Raw genomic sequence first — 15,947 nt, 5'->3', positions numbered from 1 at the left:
TTACGAAATGGAACAAAATAATGTAAATTAACGGCATACAGATCACTAATGAAGGCCTCTACTTGAGTAGGCGTCGCTTGTGTGGTCACTACATCATTGCAAAGATATACACATGTTTGAGTTTATTCATAAAAAGCCATTACATTCATAAATATTCGCTAAGACCACAATTTCTCGCCAACAATAGATGCTACTAAGCTGCTACTAAAACCTCTGGCGCGTAGACGTACTGGGGCCGTGTTGTTGAGCTACATAAAATTGACCATGTGAAAACATATATCTATGCGCCTATTGTTTTCACTAACCCTTCTTCTCGGCACACCAGAAGAAGTAATCTTCCTAACATTGCTTTGTTGAATTAATCGATTGATTGTTTCAGTCATTCCTTTCTTCCACATACAAGTGCGATTTGTATTGACCTTGAGGAGTCCTTACGCGAGTTGTAAAATGATGAATGCGCCGACCAATTGCCTAATTATGCTTATTAATCAACTATTTCTTCCTGATATTGATTTTTCCATGTTGTTCGTTTTCTTTTTGTTTGCATCGAAGAAGCATTTTTCAATTGTTTGAAAACGTGTGGGAAATTACTCCTGCAATATCTTGCTAGACAAGATGTCAGTATATGTAAACAAATAAATAAATGCCTACATTCATTATTCAAAGGTGGCTTTCATACCTAGAACAAATGAAACAGATCACTAACTTATTGTTTCAAGCGCAGTTTACAGCAGGCTGCTTTAGGCCCTACTTGGATAGTTTAAGAAAAAATGGGCAAGCAACAGTGCATCGCAGCCGAGCAGCGAACGTCGGCGCACGTCTGAGCATGTGTCCTGTGGCTGCGTGTCCCTTTCCTCCAACCGATGCGACGCGTCGCGTGCCGACGGATGCCAGTGGTTGGGTCTTTAGCGCAGTTAACTTCCTCCCTCGCCTGTCTTTTCCATCAACCCGATGCGCGGCCCTGAACGTGCGGATGTAGCAGCAACCCAGCCAACCGATTACGCTCTGCACGGGTCGTAAAATGCCGGCGCACTACGACCGGCGGAGCCGCCACAAAGCGTGCCAACACGTAACCGTGTCGTCGACCCACAAGCCGGTTCGTAAGAAAGACGCCGCTCCGAAGTGACACTGCGCCGCCCAGTCAGCCAGTACGGAGATAAGTTGCGTCATTCGTAGGTCTTTGTTTTCTACGCGCCACCCGCGTCGCCCGACAGGTGCGACTGACTACTTTGCTGGCACGTAGGTTAGAAGGAAAATCTGGGGCCGAATCTTATAATGGTTCGGAATACGAACCGTTCGCTTCGCCGCTTACGTCATTAGATGTGCCACTCCCAAGCCGGCGGTGGAAGCAGGGGAGTACGCGACCAACAGATGAAAGGGTGCCACCTCTGAAGTGTACGTCATTATATGACGACCTAATCGAGGAATTGCAGAATGTGTCTGCTTGCTAAATAAATGTAAAATATAAATTAAATATTGTACGCCAAGTTTTGAAGTATAAACTTGTGGTGCCGGGCGTTTACGCAATGCAGAAGTAATTTATTAATGTCATTCTTTTTCATTCTCAGCCCACAGGCGGTATCGTAATCGTAAATGAGTTGGCGACGGAGTTGGCAGAGCGCAGCGCTATGCCGTCTGCTACCAGGAGCTCGCACGATGCATGCAACACGAGTGCATTGCCAGCACTTCTCAAGTAGCTAGCACGACAAAACCGTGAACTGGTTCTTAGGGACACCTTTACTAGCCGACTATATCAATTTTCCTTCTTTTTTTTTGCCCTTCGTCATCGGCTCGGACATGCCTCGCTCGTCGCCGCGCTGCCGCTATCCCTGCGATCTGCCCCACGGCGCGTCGCGTGATAGAAGCAATGGAACTTAAATCGAACATTACGGTATACGGGCCCTGCGTTTCCTGCGCGAAGTCAAATCGAAGAGTGTGGTGCTGACGGTGCGCGCTGTGCCGTGAAATTGAGAAACAAAGTATGGCACTCCCGAAATAGAGAAAAATGGCAGCCAAATAAGAGAGCTCTACAATACCTTCCCGTCCTGACTGTATAGTTTTATCAGCCGAACGAAGGAAGCGCTGAACCAGCCTAGGTTGAACGCTTCTGACTGCTGAACGGCGATCTGCTCACTATTCACACTGGCGATAGCACTGGGAATTCGATCTCACCATGCAAATATCTCCTTGGCATTGGCGTTGAAGCTGAGGTCATGGCAAAGCTGACCCAGCCCTTCAACCGGCCAACACAGTAATTGCGAGAGCAACTTTGTGGACAATGCCGGCAGCAGAGATCTAGGCAATTCCGATGAATGCTTCGCGTCCGACTGAGCGCTGGGAGCTGCAGGGCGGTGGCGATGAACCGCAGCGCGCAATGTTCCTTCCTCTGCATGGAATGGGCACTCGTACACTTGCACCCGAGTCTCCTCCATTTGATAGCGTAGCCTGCAAAAGGTCTACTTAGAAAGCCAGCAAAGGTGGTGCAACTCATTATCCGTCACTTCTTCGTAAGCGTATCACATTTCAAGCCATGGTCGACACCGAAAGAGCAACGCCAAGCAGACGACGAAGGCAAGTAATAGCCTCCAAAGCAACTAACGCACGCGCACGCCACGCCCGCGTGTCTCCGAGGACGCGCGACCGGCGCGCGCGGCCAGGGTCACAAGCCAACAGACAAGCCACAGCAACGGAACCCAAAGCGGACTACCCCTTCGCCGGTTCCTACGACCTCTTCGCTTTGAAGATGATTGACAGATGCGTGACGTATTCGAAAATTGCGATACCGCCCCGCTGCCTCTGACGACCTGTGACGTAATCAAAATTTTGGCCAATCAGGTGAGGCCAAAAGAACGGTTCCCCAACCGAACCGTTATAAGGTTCGGCCCCTGGGCTCGCATTCGCAAAGCAAGTCTTACACTATAGAGCAATTCTTTGGAAATGGTGCTGTTTGTCCAAGTCATATCAATGTTTACTCAAGGTCTAAGACGTAATGCCAAACCCGATATTTCATGGACTTGACAGGGTCTGTATCTCGCGTGACCTACCGTACCACGTTTGACACGCCCGAGAGTCACCCTAATATATATATATATATATATATATATATATATATATATATATATATATATATATATATATATATATATATATATATATATATATATATTATTCATATCATAAGAAGCCAACAAACACTGACACCAAGGACAACATAGGGGAAATTACTTGTGCTTAATAAATGGAATAATGAAACGATAAATTTAATGAAATTAAACTGGATGAAAAAACAACTTGCCGCGACGACCGCCTATGCCTCGACGACCCGTCTCTAACGAAGAGGGAAACTAGACGACGCAATTAGGCATGAAGTGCGCAAGTGTCGACGTGCCGAAGTTCTCCTCCTTTACCTGCCAATGTCATTGATGTGTTTATCAAAGATGTCGCTACAGTTGCCCTCGTCCATACCGGTGCCGCTATTTCAGTTACGTATGCCAGGTTTTGCCGTTCGCTTCGTAAAGTGACGACGTCTCTGTCTGGATTGTCGCTTCGAAGGGCGAGTGCTCAACCTGTTCGCACTACCACTGCTTGTACTGCCCGCGTGACCATGCAGGACGTTTTATACACGATTGAATTCATAGTTCTTTCATCGTGCTCCCACGCCGTTATTCTAGCATGGGATTTTCTCTCACGCCATGATGCCATCATCAATTGCACTGGGGCTGAGATTGAACTTTTCCACCTTGGTGACCTGGCCTCCGTCGACGCTCATCCTGCCGCTAAAATTGTCGTGAAAGACGACACCTGTATTCGCCCGTGCTCTTCAGCATCCGTACCAGTCTTCTGTAGTACCATAGCCGACGGGGCGGTCTTCTTCATGCCCTCTCATCACTTTGTTACCCGAAAAGCGCTTCCTATGCCCTTTGCAGCTCTGGACCTTGCCGCCGGTGTCAGCACGATGCCCATTTACAATCATCTTTCATCGCCGCTATCACTGCTCCGCCGCGAATGCCTTGGTTACGTCGAGTCGGTCGATTCAACACGAATTGTCTCCGTCCTCGACGAAGTGCTTTCTACTGCATTCCATGAACTGAATGCCCTCTCCGTACCCGACTCAACATGGACTGGTGTGTTCAGCCCATTCATCGCCGAAGATCTGACGCATTCGCAGCGATCTCAACTTCTCGCAATCCTTCAGCATTTCCGCCGTTCTTTCGACGTTGCGCAAACATCTCTTGGCCGTGCATCGATGGTTGAGCATTACATCGACACTGGCTCTCACTCACCGCTGCGACAAAAACCATATCGCGTGTCCGCTACGGAACGTCGCGTCATTAGAGACCAGGTCGATGACATGCTCCATCGAGGCGTCATTCAACCTTCTCAAAGCCCATGGGCCTCTCCCGTAGTCCTGGTCACAAAAAAAAGATGGCTCCATCCGCTTCTGTGTTGATTTTCGACGTTTTTTAACAAGATCACGCTGAAAGACGTCTAGCCATTACCACGAATCGATGATGCTCTGGACTGTTTGCAGGGAGCCGAGTTCTTTTCTACGCTAGATTTGCGGTCAGGCTACTGGCAGGTTCCGATGGCAGAGGCCGATCGCCCGAAAACTGCCTTTGTTACACCAGAAGGCTTGTATGAATTCACCATCATGCCTTTCGGACTTTGCAACGCACCTGCTACGTTCGAGAGAATGATGAATAATGTTCTGCGTGGCCTCAAATGGGAAATGTGTCTTTGCTATCTTGACGACATTGTGGTGTTCGTCCCTGATTTCGCAACGCACCTGCTCCGCCTCCAGCACGTACCCACTTGCTTGACCCACGCCGGGTTGCAACTTAACTTGAAGAAGTGTCGACGTGCTGTTCGTCAGCTCACAATATTAGGCCATGTCATGTCAAAGGAGGGCATTCGCCCGGATCCCTAGAAGCTACGTGCGGTTACTGCGTTCCCAAAACCTACCACTATGAAATAGCTACGCAGTTTTATCGGCGTCTGCTCTTACTTTCGGCGATTCGTTCGAAACTTTGCGTCAATTATATCGCCTCTCACGCAGCTCCTTGGTGGCACTAGAGATCTCTCATCATGGTCTCCAGTGTGTGACGACGCCTTTACAACCTTACGCCGTCTTCTCACGACGCCACCCATTCATCGCCATTTTCACCCTCAAGCGCCAACCGAAATGCATACCGATGCAAGCGGTGTAGGCCTTGGCGCTGTGTTGGCAGAGCGTCAACCTCGCCATACAGAATACGTCGTCGCATACGCGAGCCGCACGTTAACCAAGGCGGAGACCAATTACAGCGTTACAGAAAAGGAGTGTTTGGCCATTCTGTGGGCGCTTGGCAAGTTTCGCCCATATTTATACGGCCGATCGTTTGACGTAGTGACCGACCACCACGCACTATGTTGGCTGTCGACGCTCAAAAATCCATCGGGCCGCCTTGCCCACTGGGAATTGCGAATCCAAGAATATGACATCCGCGTGGTTTACCGTTCCGGGCGAAAGCACTCAGACACTGACGCGCTATCCCGATCGCCGCTTCCCCCGAATGCCAGTGACGACTCCTCCTGCGAGTGCACATTATCCTCTCTGGACGTTGACACTATCGCTGCTGCACAGCGTAATGATCCCTGGACTGCATCTCTGCCCGACCTTCTCTCGGATACGTCGAAAGTTCCGGCATCACGTACGCTTCGGCGCCAAGTTCCTCATTTTGCGATTCTAGATTAACTACTATATCGACGCAACTATGCCCCAGAGGGACGCACCTGGTTACTCGTCATTCCGAGAATCTTGCTATCAGAGCTCTGCTCCTCATTCCACGTCGACCCTCAGTGTGGCCACGCGGGAGTCTTCAAGACCTACAAAAGACTTCGACACCGCTATTACTGGCGGGGAATGTACAATTTTGTTCGAAAGCTCGTCCGCTCTTGTCATGAGTGCCAATGCCGCAAAGCGCCACCTCACAACTCCGCGGGTCAACTCCAGCCTTTACAATGCTCATCCCGACCCTTTGATCGCGTGGGCATAGATCTCTATGGGCCACATCTGTTGACTCCTACCGGCAACAGGTGGATAATCGTTGCGGTAGACCACTTAACCCGTTATGCGGAGGCTGCTGCTCTGCCAAATGCTACAGCGCAGGAGGTCGCTAATTTCATACTTCGCCGTTTTCTTCGTCGTCATAGAGGTCCACGCGAACTTTTAAGCGACAGAGGCCACGCCTTATCTGAAGTCATCGAACAACTGCTAGCTGAATGCGCTATTGTTCATCGTAGATGCACTGCTTATCACCCACAGACTAACCTTACCACGGAACGCTTTAATCGAACTCTTGGTGACATGCTCGCCATGTATATCTCACCTGATCACTCTAACTGGGACCTAGTTCTTCCGTTTGTCACCTACGCCTACAACACCGCGACTCAGGCCACTACCGGATTCTCACCCGTTTACCTCCTTTACGGCCGTCATCTTTCGCACACAATCGACACCATTCTGCCCTACCGGCCGGGCCCATCCGAATGCCTGGCGATCTCGGAAGCCGCCAGACACGCCGAGGAATGTCGCCAGCTGGCCCGCCAATTCACCTCGGATGACCAGAACCGTCAAAAAGCCGTTCACGATGCCCACAACTCGACTCCCTCTTTTCTCCCGGGCGCTCTCGTCTGGTTGTTAGTGCCGCACCGCACGCCTGGGCTCGTTTCCAAACTCCTTCCGAAGTACGACGGGCCATACCGCGTTCTCGAGATAACATCACCCGTTAATTACCTCGCTCAGCCGCTCACGCCGCCGTCCGACATGCGACGTCGTAACCGCGAAGTTGTTCACGTTCAACGTATCAAGCCGTATCATCATTCTACCGTCCTACCAGAAAACTAAGTCACCAGGATGGATCCTTTATTTTCGCAGGGCCATTGTAAGGAAGATAACGAACATGCGTACACGGGCAGCAGTATCGGCAGCATCAAGCCCGCAGCAGAGGCTCGAGCTCACGAACTGCTCGGTGCATCCTAGAACCGGTGGTCGCTACGAACCCCAATAAATCTCCTTATATATATATATATATATATATATATATATATATATATATATATATATATATATATATATATATATATATATATATATTCAGGAAGGTAAATAACAGAATATCACAATGACAACACTGACATTTAAATGTGCTTATGCAGTTGCTACATGAACAAGAACAAAAGTTTGTATGCTGTAAGTAGAGAAAAGTGTTGCGAACGCCAAATATGGGATCCAAAGACTTTAAGAAAAGCAACTGTCACGCTTGGAAGTACAACGCACCGAAAAAAAAAAACAATCCTGACTGAAAAAAAAGCAACACAAAGAATGAAACTAATGGAGTACATGAAATCGCATTTGTGAAGCCAAACGGGTCATAGGCGAAGACATTAGGTGAGTAATGAGTAGTTTATAAATGCTTACAAAATTATTTCTCATTATCTAGTCCCTGTGAAATGTCTCCTAACGTGATAACAAATGTTATCGATTTTGTTTGATTATTTTGATTATCGAAAAAATGTTGAGCGATTTAGCCGAAATGTTTGGCATATCAATGAAGAAAATTAATTGGGACTCTATCTGTGAAGAAACATTCAATTAGTGCCTTTTGTTATGTTTTCCTTGAGATACCTTCGGTTACAGCAACATGCGCTGAGCTCAGCATCTGTTTAAGTAGAGAACGGCTGTTTATTATTTTTACATCCGAAAGAATTTCCGAAAATTAACAATTCGCGATTTAGCTTTTTCTCAATCTGTTGTGATGTTTTCAAGTTGACAAGCTTTCGGCTGTCGATGTAAAGATTTGTGTGCTTTTAGTTTACCCCACTTCACACATCAAACATCATACAATTATTGCCAGTTCCTCGGGGTAGGACATCGAGCACTTTTCCCGCGAAAGAACAAATTATATAGCGCAGAACAATGCTATACACAATACAATATTTTTGAGCATCGATCGACTGGGAATATTAAAAAATGAAGGTGAAAGTTTTTTTTTAAGGCTGAAGAAGACATGCAGCCCACAATGCTAAATTTATTAGCTGCCGCTTCGAAAAAACTACGAGTGAAAAGGCATCACGGAGGAAGAAATGACACACAAGGCGCTGCACACAGGATGCTTCGCGCATCAGCGGAAGCACTAAGTATAACTCTCTTTCACGAGTAATGGCGAGCACCCTAACACAGGCGTCCGCGGTTAAAAAATTGCTGCAAGGGGTTTAAACCGAGCGAGGGCTATAGTAGAAACCCGATTGACCATAAGACGCACGTTCGACACAGCTTGTCCGGAATACGGGATCCAGTTTGATGAAACGGATGTAAAGGGGTGCATGTCGAAGGGTACCAAATGAAAGAAGCTTTGCGTTTCAGGGAGTCAACGTATTTCTCAAAATGTTGTTGTCAATATTTTAGCAAACATTTAAGCTGGTATTCGTGATGCTTTATTTTACACTTTCCTGGTTCATTATTCATTGCATCATTGTTTAATTATTTGTGTACTTGCTGTCTGTTTATTTGATGTTTTTCCATTCTAAATATTTAAGATAATATTTCTTCCTTGCTCTGATATGCAATGTACTTTGGTTTGCCGGCAATGCCGGGGATGTCCCTTTTTCAAGAAAGTTTGTGCATTAATATGTTGCACTCCGTTCTGGTAGCGTTGCTACGTTTTAATGATTACAATTTTTGAATCTTATTTAGGTATATGATTGACTCACAATACTGCCGTAATTGACAAATTTATAGAACTAGTTGATAGTGGAACTCTCTAATTGTTTTTCATGCACTGGCCTTCTGTCTCGATGCGCCAAGCAGGCGCTTGGTAAGAAATTTTTATGTAGGAAAATTTAAAAAATGCCACATCATCATAAATTAAATGCTTGTAATGTGTACTATGTTACCGCGGTGCACAATTCTCACGATGAGCTTGCACTTCAATAAAGTGCAAAACGGTGCGGCATTGGCATAATTAGTTCATCTTAGTGCCGAACGTCGCAAATAACGAGAACTGAGAAAGCTGTTATAGTGTCTCTCTCAGGTTGTCATTTATTGCGATGCTTCCGCGCATATCAAAGGTTCTATGTGGGACTAGTTGGTTTGCGTACATTACTAATAGCACAGACGACTGAACAAATAATCATCCTGTTTGCTCACTTGTCTCAGCGTCAGTTTTGTTCGTCATCCTTAACGTACTTCATATTTCGCCCAGACCTTTTGGGCGCGCTCAGAAATGGTATGCTGTGAACAAGTAATGCGGTGGTTGAGACGTGAAATAAAGTTTGTTTTTCTTAATGCATCAAAGCGATGCGTGACCTACTTTCAAAGTTTTTTCTTTGCATTCGCTGTCTGCGCTGTCAGAATCACATGCGCGCTGCAATGCTTCGGAGGTAGCAAGTGAAGTAAATTACACATTCTGTGTAACATTCCTCACCCATTCACAGTATATGCTGCGTATATACGCGCAAGCTGTAAGATTTCGTATTCAAATATTTTTTCGTGCGACATCACGCAGAATGTAATACACAACGAACAAAAGAAATATAAGTAGGCGAATTCAATGCAAATGACAGGGGCTTGCTAAGAAAGCGCATGTCAGGCTACATTCCTTAATATCAATGTCAGCTATTTAAGGTATTTTGTGTTCTCACAACGCAGTCAACTAATGCCTGCGGCAAAACTATATCGCAATCGCGCCGAAAAGCAGTATTTACATCGTGTGCATCTGTCCAAAGTAAGGCTACACTCAAGCGGTCCACATCACCGCCCTATGTGGATCTGTGGTCCTGTCCTGGGACTTCCGCTATGTTTCATTGAACAGGACAAAATATTCTTGCACATATGACTGTGTTTACTATTCTTATGCCACTGGGCAGACATCTGAATTAAAAAAAGATACATTTCCCTTTTATAGGACGTTCCGTCAATCGCAACGCAATCGTGCCTAATACCTAACACGCGACTGACTGCGCTCCTTATTTCAAAGTTTAAGTGGCACGGTTTTATGGCTTTGGAAGCAGTTGCTCGGTGCTCTCCGTACGCGCACGCAGAATGTAAGACAGCCTCCTTGCGAAGTTTCGTTCCGGCTCCACGCCCCAGCCAGATAGTACCGAACCGACCGCGAGCCCCAATTTATTCCCTGGTCTCAGACGATCTCCTTTGAAATCAGTGGGCGCTTTCAATTTCTCCCTCCGCCTCACGTGCGTCTGCGTGCTGTTTCCATCTAGTCGACCGAGGCGGGTCGCGAGCCGACACCGTGCTGCGACAATCCGAGAAGGTATCGGTGCCTCGGCGTGAAACGAAGACAAGCCAGTGAGCAGACAGCCTCAAGCACGGTAACATCGGGACGTCCAGAGTGAGTTTGCATGCGCTGATAGCTAAGACACCGACGTTAGGCTTTTCCTGCGCTGCTTACAATAGCACAACCTAAAATGATGCCGTAGAATCAGTAGAATAAACAAAGTAATGGATTTACTATTTCATTGATTTAGCATTTTGCCAGTGTGTCATTCGGTCACGGCTGGCCAGGAAATTTTACTTGACAATTTAATTCAGATGGAAACGAATTCATTGTTATTTAAATGGTGCGGTAAGTGTTTCACTAAATGTCTGGCTAAGTTCGGCACCCAATCTTGTGAAGCAGAAAATTTCAGGTGACAAACGCCAATCGTCAGAAAGTAAAAAGGTGTAAAAGTTAAAAACGAGGGGACTCACCCAGTGGCAACGCCGAAGTGTCCTTTCTTTTGCCTTTTTGTTATTTTGTAAATGCAACAACCCCGCCCATTGTCCTACTGCACAGAGCAAAGTCTAAGTATCTACAATGATGGCCACATGGGAGCTGGTAAGCACCGCCTTGGTCGCGATGGTGGTGATGGTCGCCACGTCGTGGGTCGTATCCCGCCGCCGGCAGCACAGCCTCTTCTCAGGACTGGGATACCCGGGGCCTCCGCCGGATCTCGTGTGGGGCAGCTGGAAACAACTGAAGAAGGACAGGATTCCGGTGCGTACACTCGCTTAAACATTATTGCCGTCACCTCGGGGGATATGCAGTTCTTTATTACAGAGTACCTGACCACACTGTCCCTTCCTCACGTTAGCCCTAGCATAATGCAATGAATACAGCGGCTTATGCTTGACTCGCGACATTGTTCGAGCAAAAACATCCACATAACACGTGGACGGCCGCTATAGCGGCATAGAAGCTGTGCTGTTTGGCATTTCAGTCTCTGAGCGTAGAATTGACCGCAATCATACCCTAAAATTCTGGGAAATTAAAAAACGTGAGTTTTCTTGGCTATGTTGAAGGGTTTGTAACCTCTTCCGCCTGCGGGCTTAAACATTCGTATCAGGACCAGTCGAGTCTGCGTATAAAAACCTCGTTCATCTGAGTTATATAACTATACAATTAATACCCAGAGCCTATTGGTAATTGTATGCCGCTGTCCGAAATGAAATTCAGATGAGATTGTTTATTTATCTTACTTCCGGATATCCAACAAAGTTTGAGCCCACTTTGTGAAATTATCAGTATAAATGAAGGCTGGAATAGCGTACGTAACATCTTGAGAGTCCTCAGCAGAATGATCTAACTCGATTTGCAATTAGCGGCTATGTTGTATTTTGTGCGAGGAAGTAAACTTCTTCGTAGTGAAATAATGATTCCGAAGGGATTCTTTATTGTTTTTTTCTCAGTTATACAAGTCGTTTAACAGATTTTAGTTTAACGGAAGTTACATACCATCCGCGAGAATGTTGCTCCAAACATATCCGTCATCATTTTTTTCCGGCTCCCATATCAGCTAGTACACCTCTGCACAGTATGAAATGTTAAGGACAAATTTATTTTATGAGGCCCTATATAATGGCTAAACATTCACGCTTCACATAAAAGTGCTAAACGGCATTAAATGTTGAATCGAAGGGCCACTTGCTACACAGTAAGTTGTCAGACTCCGGTTCGCGCATCACGGTCAACCAGTGCCTTAAAACAAATTCAGAGTTGCTTCTCACATTGCTCAATCCTTTTACGTGCAGACATCCTTACCCTTTTTTTATCATGACTGGCAATGGTGGCCGAACTCTGGGAATGCACAGACAAAGAGCGTTATTGAGGATTTAAGCAAGTAAGATTTAGGATTATGGCAAGTCCGACTCCCGTTCGTTGGATCTTCTTGTATGCCAAAAACAATTAAATTGGACCTCGGGCTTCTATTTTCTAAAGCTTTAAGTCTCGTCTAATGATCATGAGAATAATGCGTGAGTGTCTAATAATATGCCAACTTTAACTTTAAGCTATATTTTCGCTGTACTTAATAACAATCGACTTACGTATAGTAATCTCATAGAATGCATGCGAAGTACCAAGACTTCACCGCCAGGTCTCGCCAATTAGTGGTTCCCGATACATTATTTGCCAATTTAAAATTATAATTCCCAATTAAATCTTGAACAGCGGGCTGGATTTTCCATCAACGTCTCACAACACATTCTGGCCATTTGGCGGTCCCTAGAACATTTGGTTTTATTGCGATAGCAATTATATGGACACTCCAGGCGCATTTCAACCGTTGTTGTCGCCGTCGCCATGAGGTTCCGTATGAGCGAAAGCGTGTAGATGAGCTGGCGAACGCGGTTCAATCTCGCGTTCGCGAGCGAAGGACGCGGCCCGGATGCGTGCCCTCTCCTGTGCCGCGCGAGACAGGGAGGTGAGGCAAGGGAGGAGGGGCACTCTTCTCCGGCGGATGCTACGGTGCCTCGATGTCCTCCTCGCCTGCCGCTCCGTAGAGAGTGGAGACAACCGCGGCGTCTACTACGGCGTTGCTCGCGACAATCGTGGACGCCGTAGTTGACGCCTGTGGCGGACGCTGTTGGGACGCGTTGCCCGCGGCGCGCTTGTGTGTCTTGAAAGTGGTCTGCGACGTGGCTAAAGTAGGCGCCCGCGTGGCCTCATCTGCGATATTTTTAGGGTGCGCGTAGTGCCCATTGCTTCGTATGCGCTGTGCTTTCGACGTTTCATACGTGTTGAAGCGACAGATGCACGGAGTTCAATTGGCTCGCGGCTGCTTTCGCAATTCCGAACTCCATCGTTTTCCCAGACAGTTTTCGCTGCCATCGCGCGAGATATGTTCATGATCACCTGCGCGCGGTTGACACCATGCTGGTTAGTTTAGTTCAAACGCGTTGACGGCTAGTTTGAATCCATGACAGAATGTTTAAGCGTCACTGAACCAGGGCGTAGAAAGAAGCAGACACACAAATACAGCACTGTCTGTGTGTCTATTTCTTCGTACGTCCTCGTTGAGTCACGCTTACATATTTTATCATTATTAATTTAGCTAGTAAGCGAATGTTTACAAGTTTACACCATAAAGAAACCTACCACCCTTACTTCGTACAGCTATCTACTAATTCCCTATTGCAATCGGTGCTTCGCCTTTCGAGCGGAACTGCGAACTTTTATTTGTCGGATTGTTTTGCATGTTTATACGAGCAACTGCACATACCCATGTCCGGAGCAATATATTAGGCAAAATGGCTGCGCAATGACGCGACGACGGAACGTGGGGGAGGAAAATGGTGTAGGTGCCCTTCGCATAGTCACGGGATGACTTCACTCCTACAAGAAATATCCTTGTTTGCCCAAAAAAAAGAAATGAAAAAAGTGAGACACAAATTTAATGCACAAAATATGCGTTGACGGGGCATTCGCCGAGCGCTATGTGAACCCACAGGTGAGCATGCAATGTAACCGCTGTTACATCCCACAGGTACTGGCGCAACATATTTACCGTCGGCCCAGTGGATAGAAGGCATGCACACCGACCTCTTCTCTGGCAAGCATTAGCGCTAGATGATTATCGTAGAACTTTATAATGTCCTTTATTTTAAGATACTGACAACTCTCAGGTGGATTATTCAAAATCAAGGTGCCATTAGCTGCAATACCCTCACTGTTGTCTGCCACCATCGTACATCAGTCAAGAAGGACGGAAAATGCGCTAGTTTTTTTAGATTCATCATGGTGTCTTAGCTGTAAGCAGAACGCAATAAGAGGGCAGACAATTTCGTATCCGTCATCTTCTTAGGATGTGGTTTTTGGTGCCTCAGACGACCGAATGTATACATCCCTCTATAGTCTCTGTTGCTCTTCACCAATACAGAGCCGGGGGCGCTAAAGCCCCTCAATTTTTCAAAAGTAGCGCCATTCTTAGATCTTTCCACCACCCCGCTCGCCCTGACGCTTCCTCCTCCACGCCTCCTGTCTCCCCAGCCTCTTCCCCTCCCCCATTGGCCAATCTGTGTCACGTGGAAGCGGGCGCCGCGCTTTTGTACATTTTTTTCTTTCCAGAGCGGAGCAGGCGCCGCGCTTTTGTATATTTTTTCTTTCCAGCGTGCTCCGACTTCCATTGTTGGGCCTGCGCGATGAAAGTACGGCAGGCAGACTGACGGAGTGCGTTAACGTAATAGAATGTGTTAGGGCCGAGAACTTAATTGCGATGCCGTGCTGCTGCGCCTTCGGTTGCCGCAACAGACACAGCAAGGGCGAAAAGCTTTTTGCTTTGCCATCCCGCGGGCGCAACGCAAAAAGTGTGGATTCACAGGATCGGGTGGGTTGACTTCAAGGAAGTGGCAAAGAACGCGCGGCTTCGTGAAGTGCCACGGCTCCTCACAACCTCTTCTTTTGAGCCTAGTTGACACCTTCCGCTTCGAAAAAGTGTATGTGTTCATGCTCTGCGTGGTTTTAGTGCGTTGAAGTTGACTTTTTTTTTCGAATGTGCTCTTTGTTTCATGTAGTTTCGTCTTGCGGTGAAAGTGCACACATCTGCAGCTGGCCTGTGACATAGAACCGACTTTATACTTGGTGTGTTTTGAGCTCCACCAGAAGTTAGCACATTCTGGATGCTTTTTCAAGGCTCACTATGACTTATGGATGCAGTCTTTTAGCTTCGAATGTACGCCCGCATGTACTGATTGGGTTTGTGGCGATTAACGTTTTTAACGTCCCGAAGCGACTAAAGCTCTGATGGAGGTCGTAGTGCATGGCTCCGGATAACTTTATCTAGGTCCCCAGGGGATGTTTAACGTGCACTTTGATCGTGGAGTCGTACGTGGGCCGGTAAATTCCTCGTTGGCGTTTCATAATTCTCGCGCGGGCGCGCCAGTGCTGCTTTAGAAGTTGGCACCTCAGCGCGATTGTATTTCTTCAATATATTTTATTTACTAGTTGTTACAACATGTCATTATTTCGTACTATTGACGGCACCTCCAGCGCACCAAAGCTGCAAATGGGCACCAAAGCTAGAACCATGGCTGGATGGGGCTCGCCGAAGCCTGTGCATGCCAAGGAAGTATAAGATAGGCTATGCGGACAGTAGAGTTTTGTATGCCAACACTCCCTGCGCCGCCTGCTTTGCTGCAATGTCACGAGCTCTTCATAGGCCTCCGTTAGTCGTTACATGTGCCCTCCTGGAGCAGTACTTGTAAAAACAAAACAATCTATCGTCACGATTGCCAAAGCACACACCCCGCAATGAAAAAAGCAGCCTTCTTGCCAGGCATAACTGACCGCGGACAGTAGGAATCTCTCACGCGCCGGCCGAACAAAAGTATCCTGCAGGTACGTAAATGAACCTACGAAACCACGTACACATACTTTCACGCTGTCAAAACCTGAAACTTTGGTAATTACGCGCGTGTTTGAGCACACCGCGTGCTTGCGCCGTGTTTCAGTAACACGAACTCTCAACGTGCGGGCACTTTACGCCTTAAATACGCCTTGAATAATAGTCCTTTTCTCGATTTCTTCCACAATTCCAACACGACATGTTTAAGGCCAGTTACCGACTGACGAATCAACGTCTGTATTGAAAAAACTGCTCCGCAGGGGTCAAACAAGCTTTTACCCGGATTTCTTCCT

General features: G+C 47.0%; 1 protein-coding gene across 3 annotated transcripts in view; it reads left to right on the top strand.

Annotated features, from left to right (window-relative positions):
* The window catches only part of LOC135907886 (cytochrome P450 3A6-like), a 64,293-nt gene that overhangs the window by 24,913 nt on the left and 23,433 nt on the right, over positions 1-15,947 (top strand). The window contains exons 1-2 of one of the 3 annotated variants that reach the window (XM_065439639.1): positions 10,263-10,385; positions 10,830-11,030. The exons of 1 other annotated variant lie outside the window; for it this stretch is intronic. In XM_065439639.1, the coding sequence (XP_065295711.1) occupies positions 10,851-11,030 (180 nt within the window). In that variant the 5' untranslated portion in view covers positions 10,263-10,385; positions 10,830-10,850. Of the gene's footprint in view, positions 1-10,262; positions 10,386-10,829; positions 11,031-15,947 lie in introns of those variants that run through there. One more of the 3 variants, XM_065439638.1, reaches the window with a different exon arrangement.

This window comes from Dermacentor albipictus, chromosome 1, assembly GCF_038994185.2.
Source record: "Dermacentor albipictus isolate Rhodes 1998 colony chromosome 1, USDA_Dalb.pri_finalv2, whole genome shotgun sequence".
Lineage (NCBI taxonomy): Eukaryota > Metazoa > Arthropoda > Arachnida > Ixodida > Ixodidae > Dermacentor > Dermacentor albipictus.
This window is presented reverse-complemented; position numbering and strand designations above follow the sequence as displayed.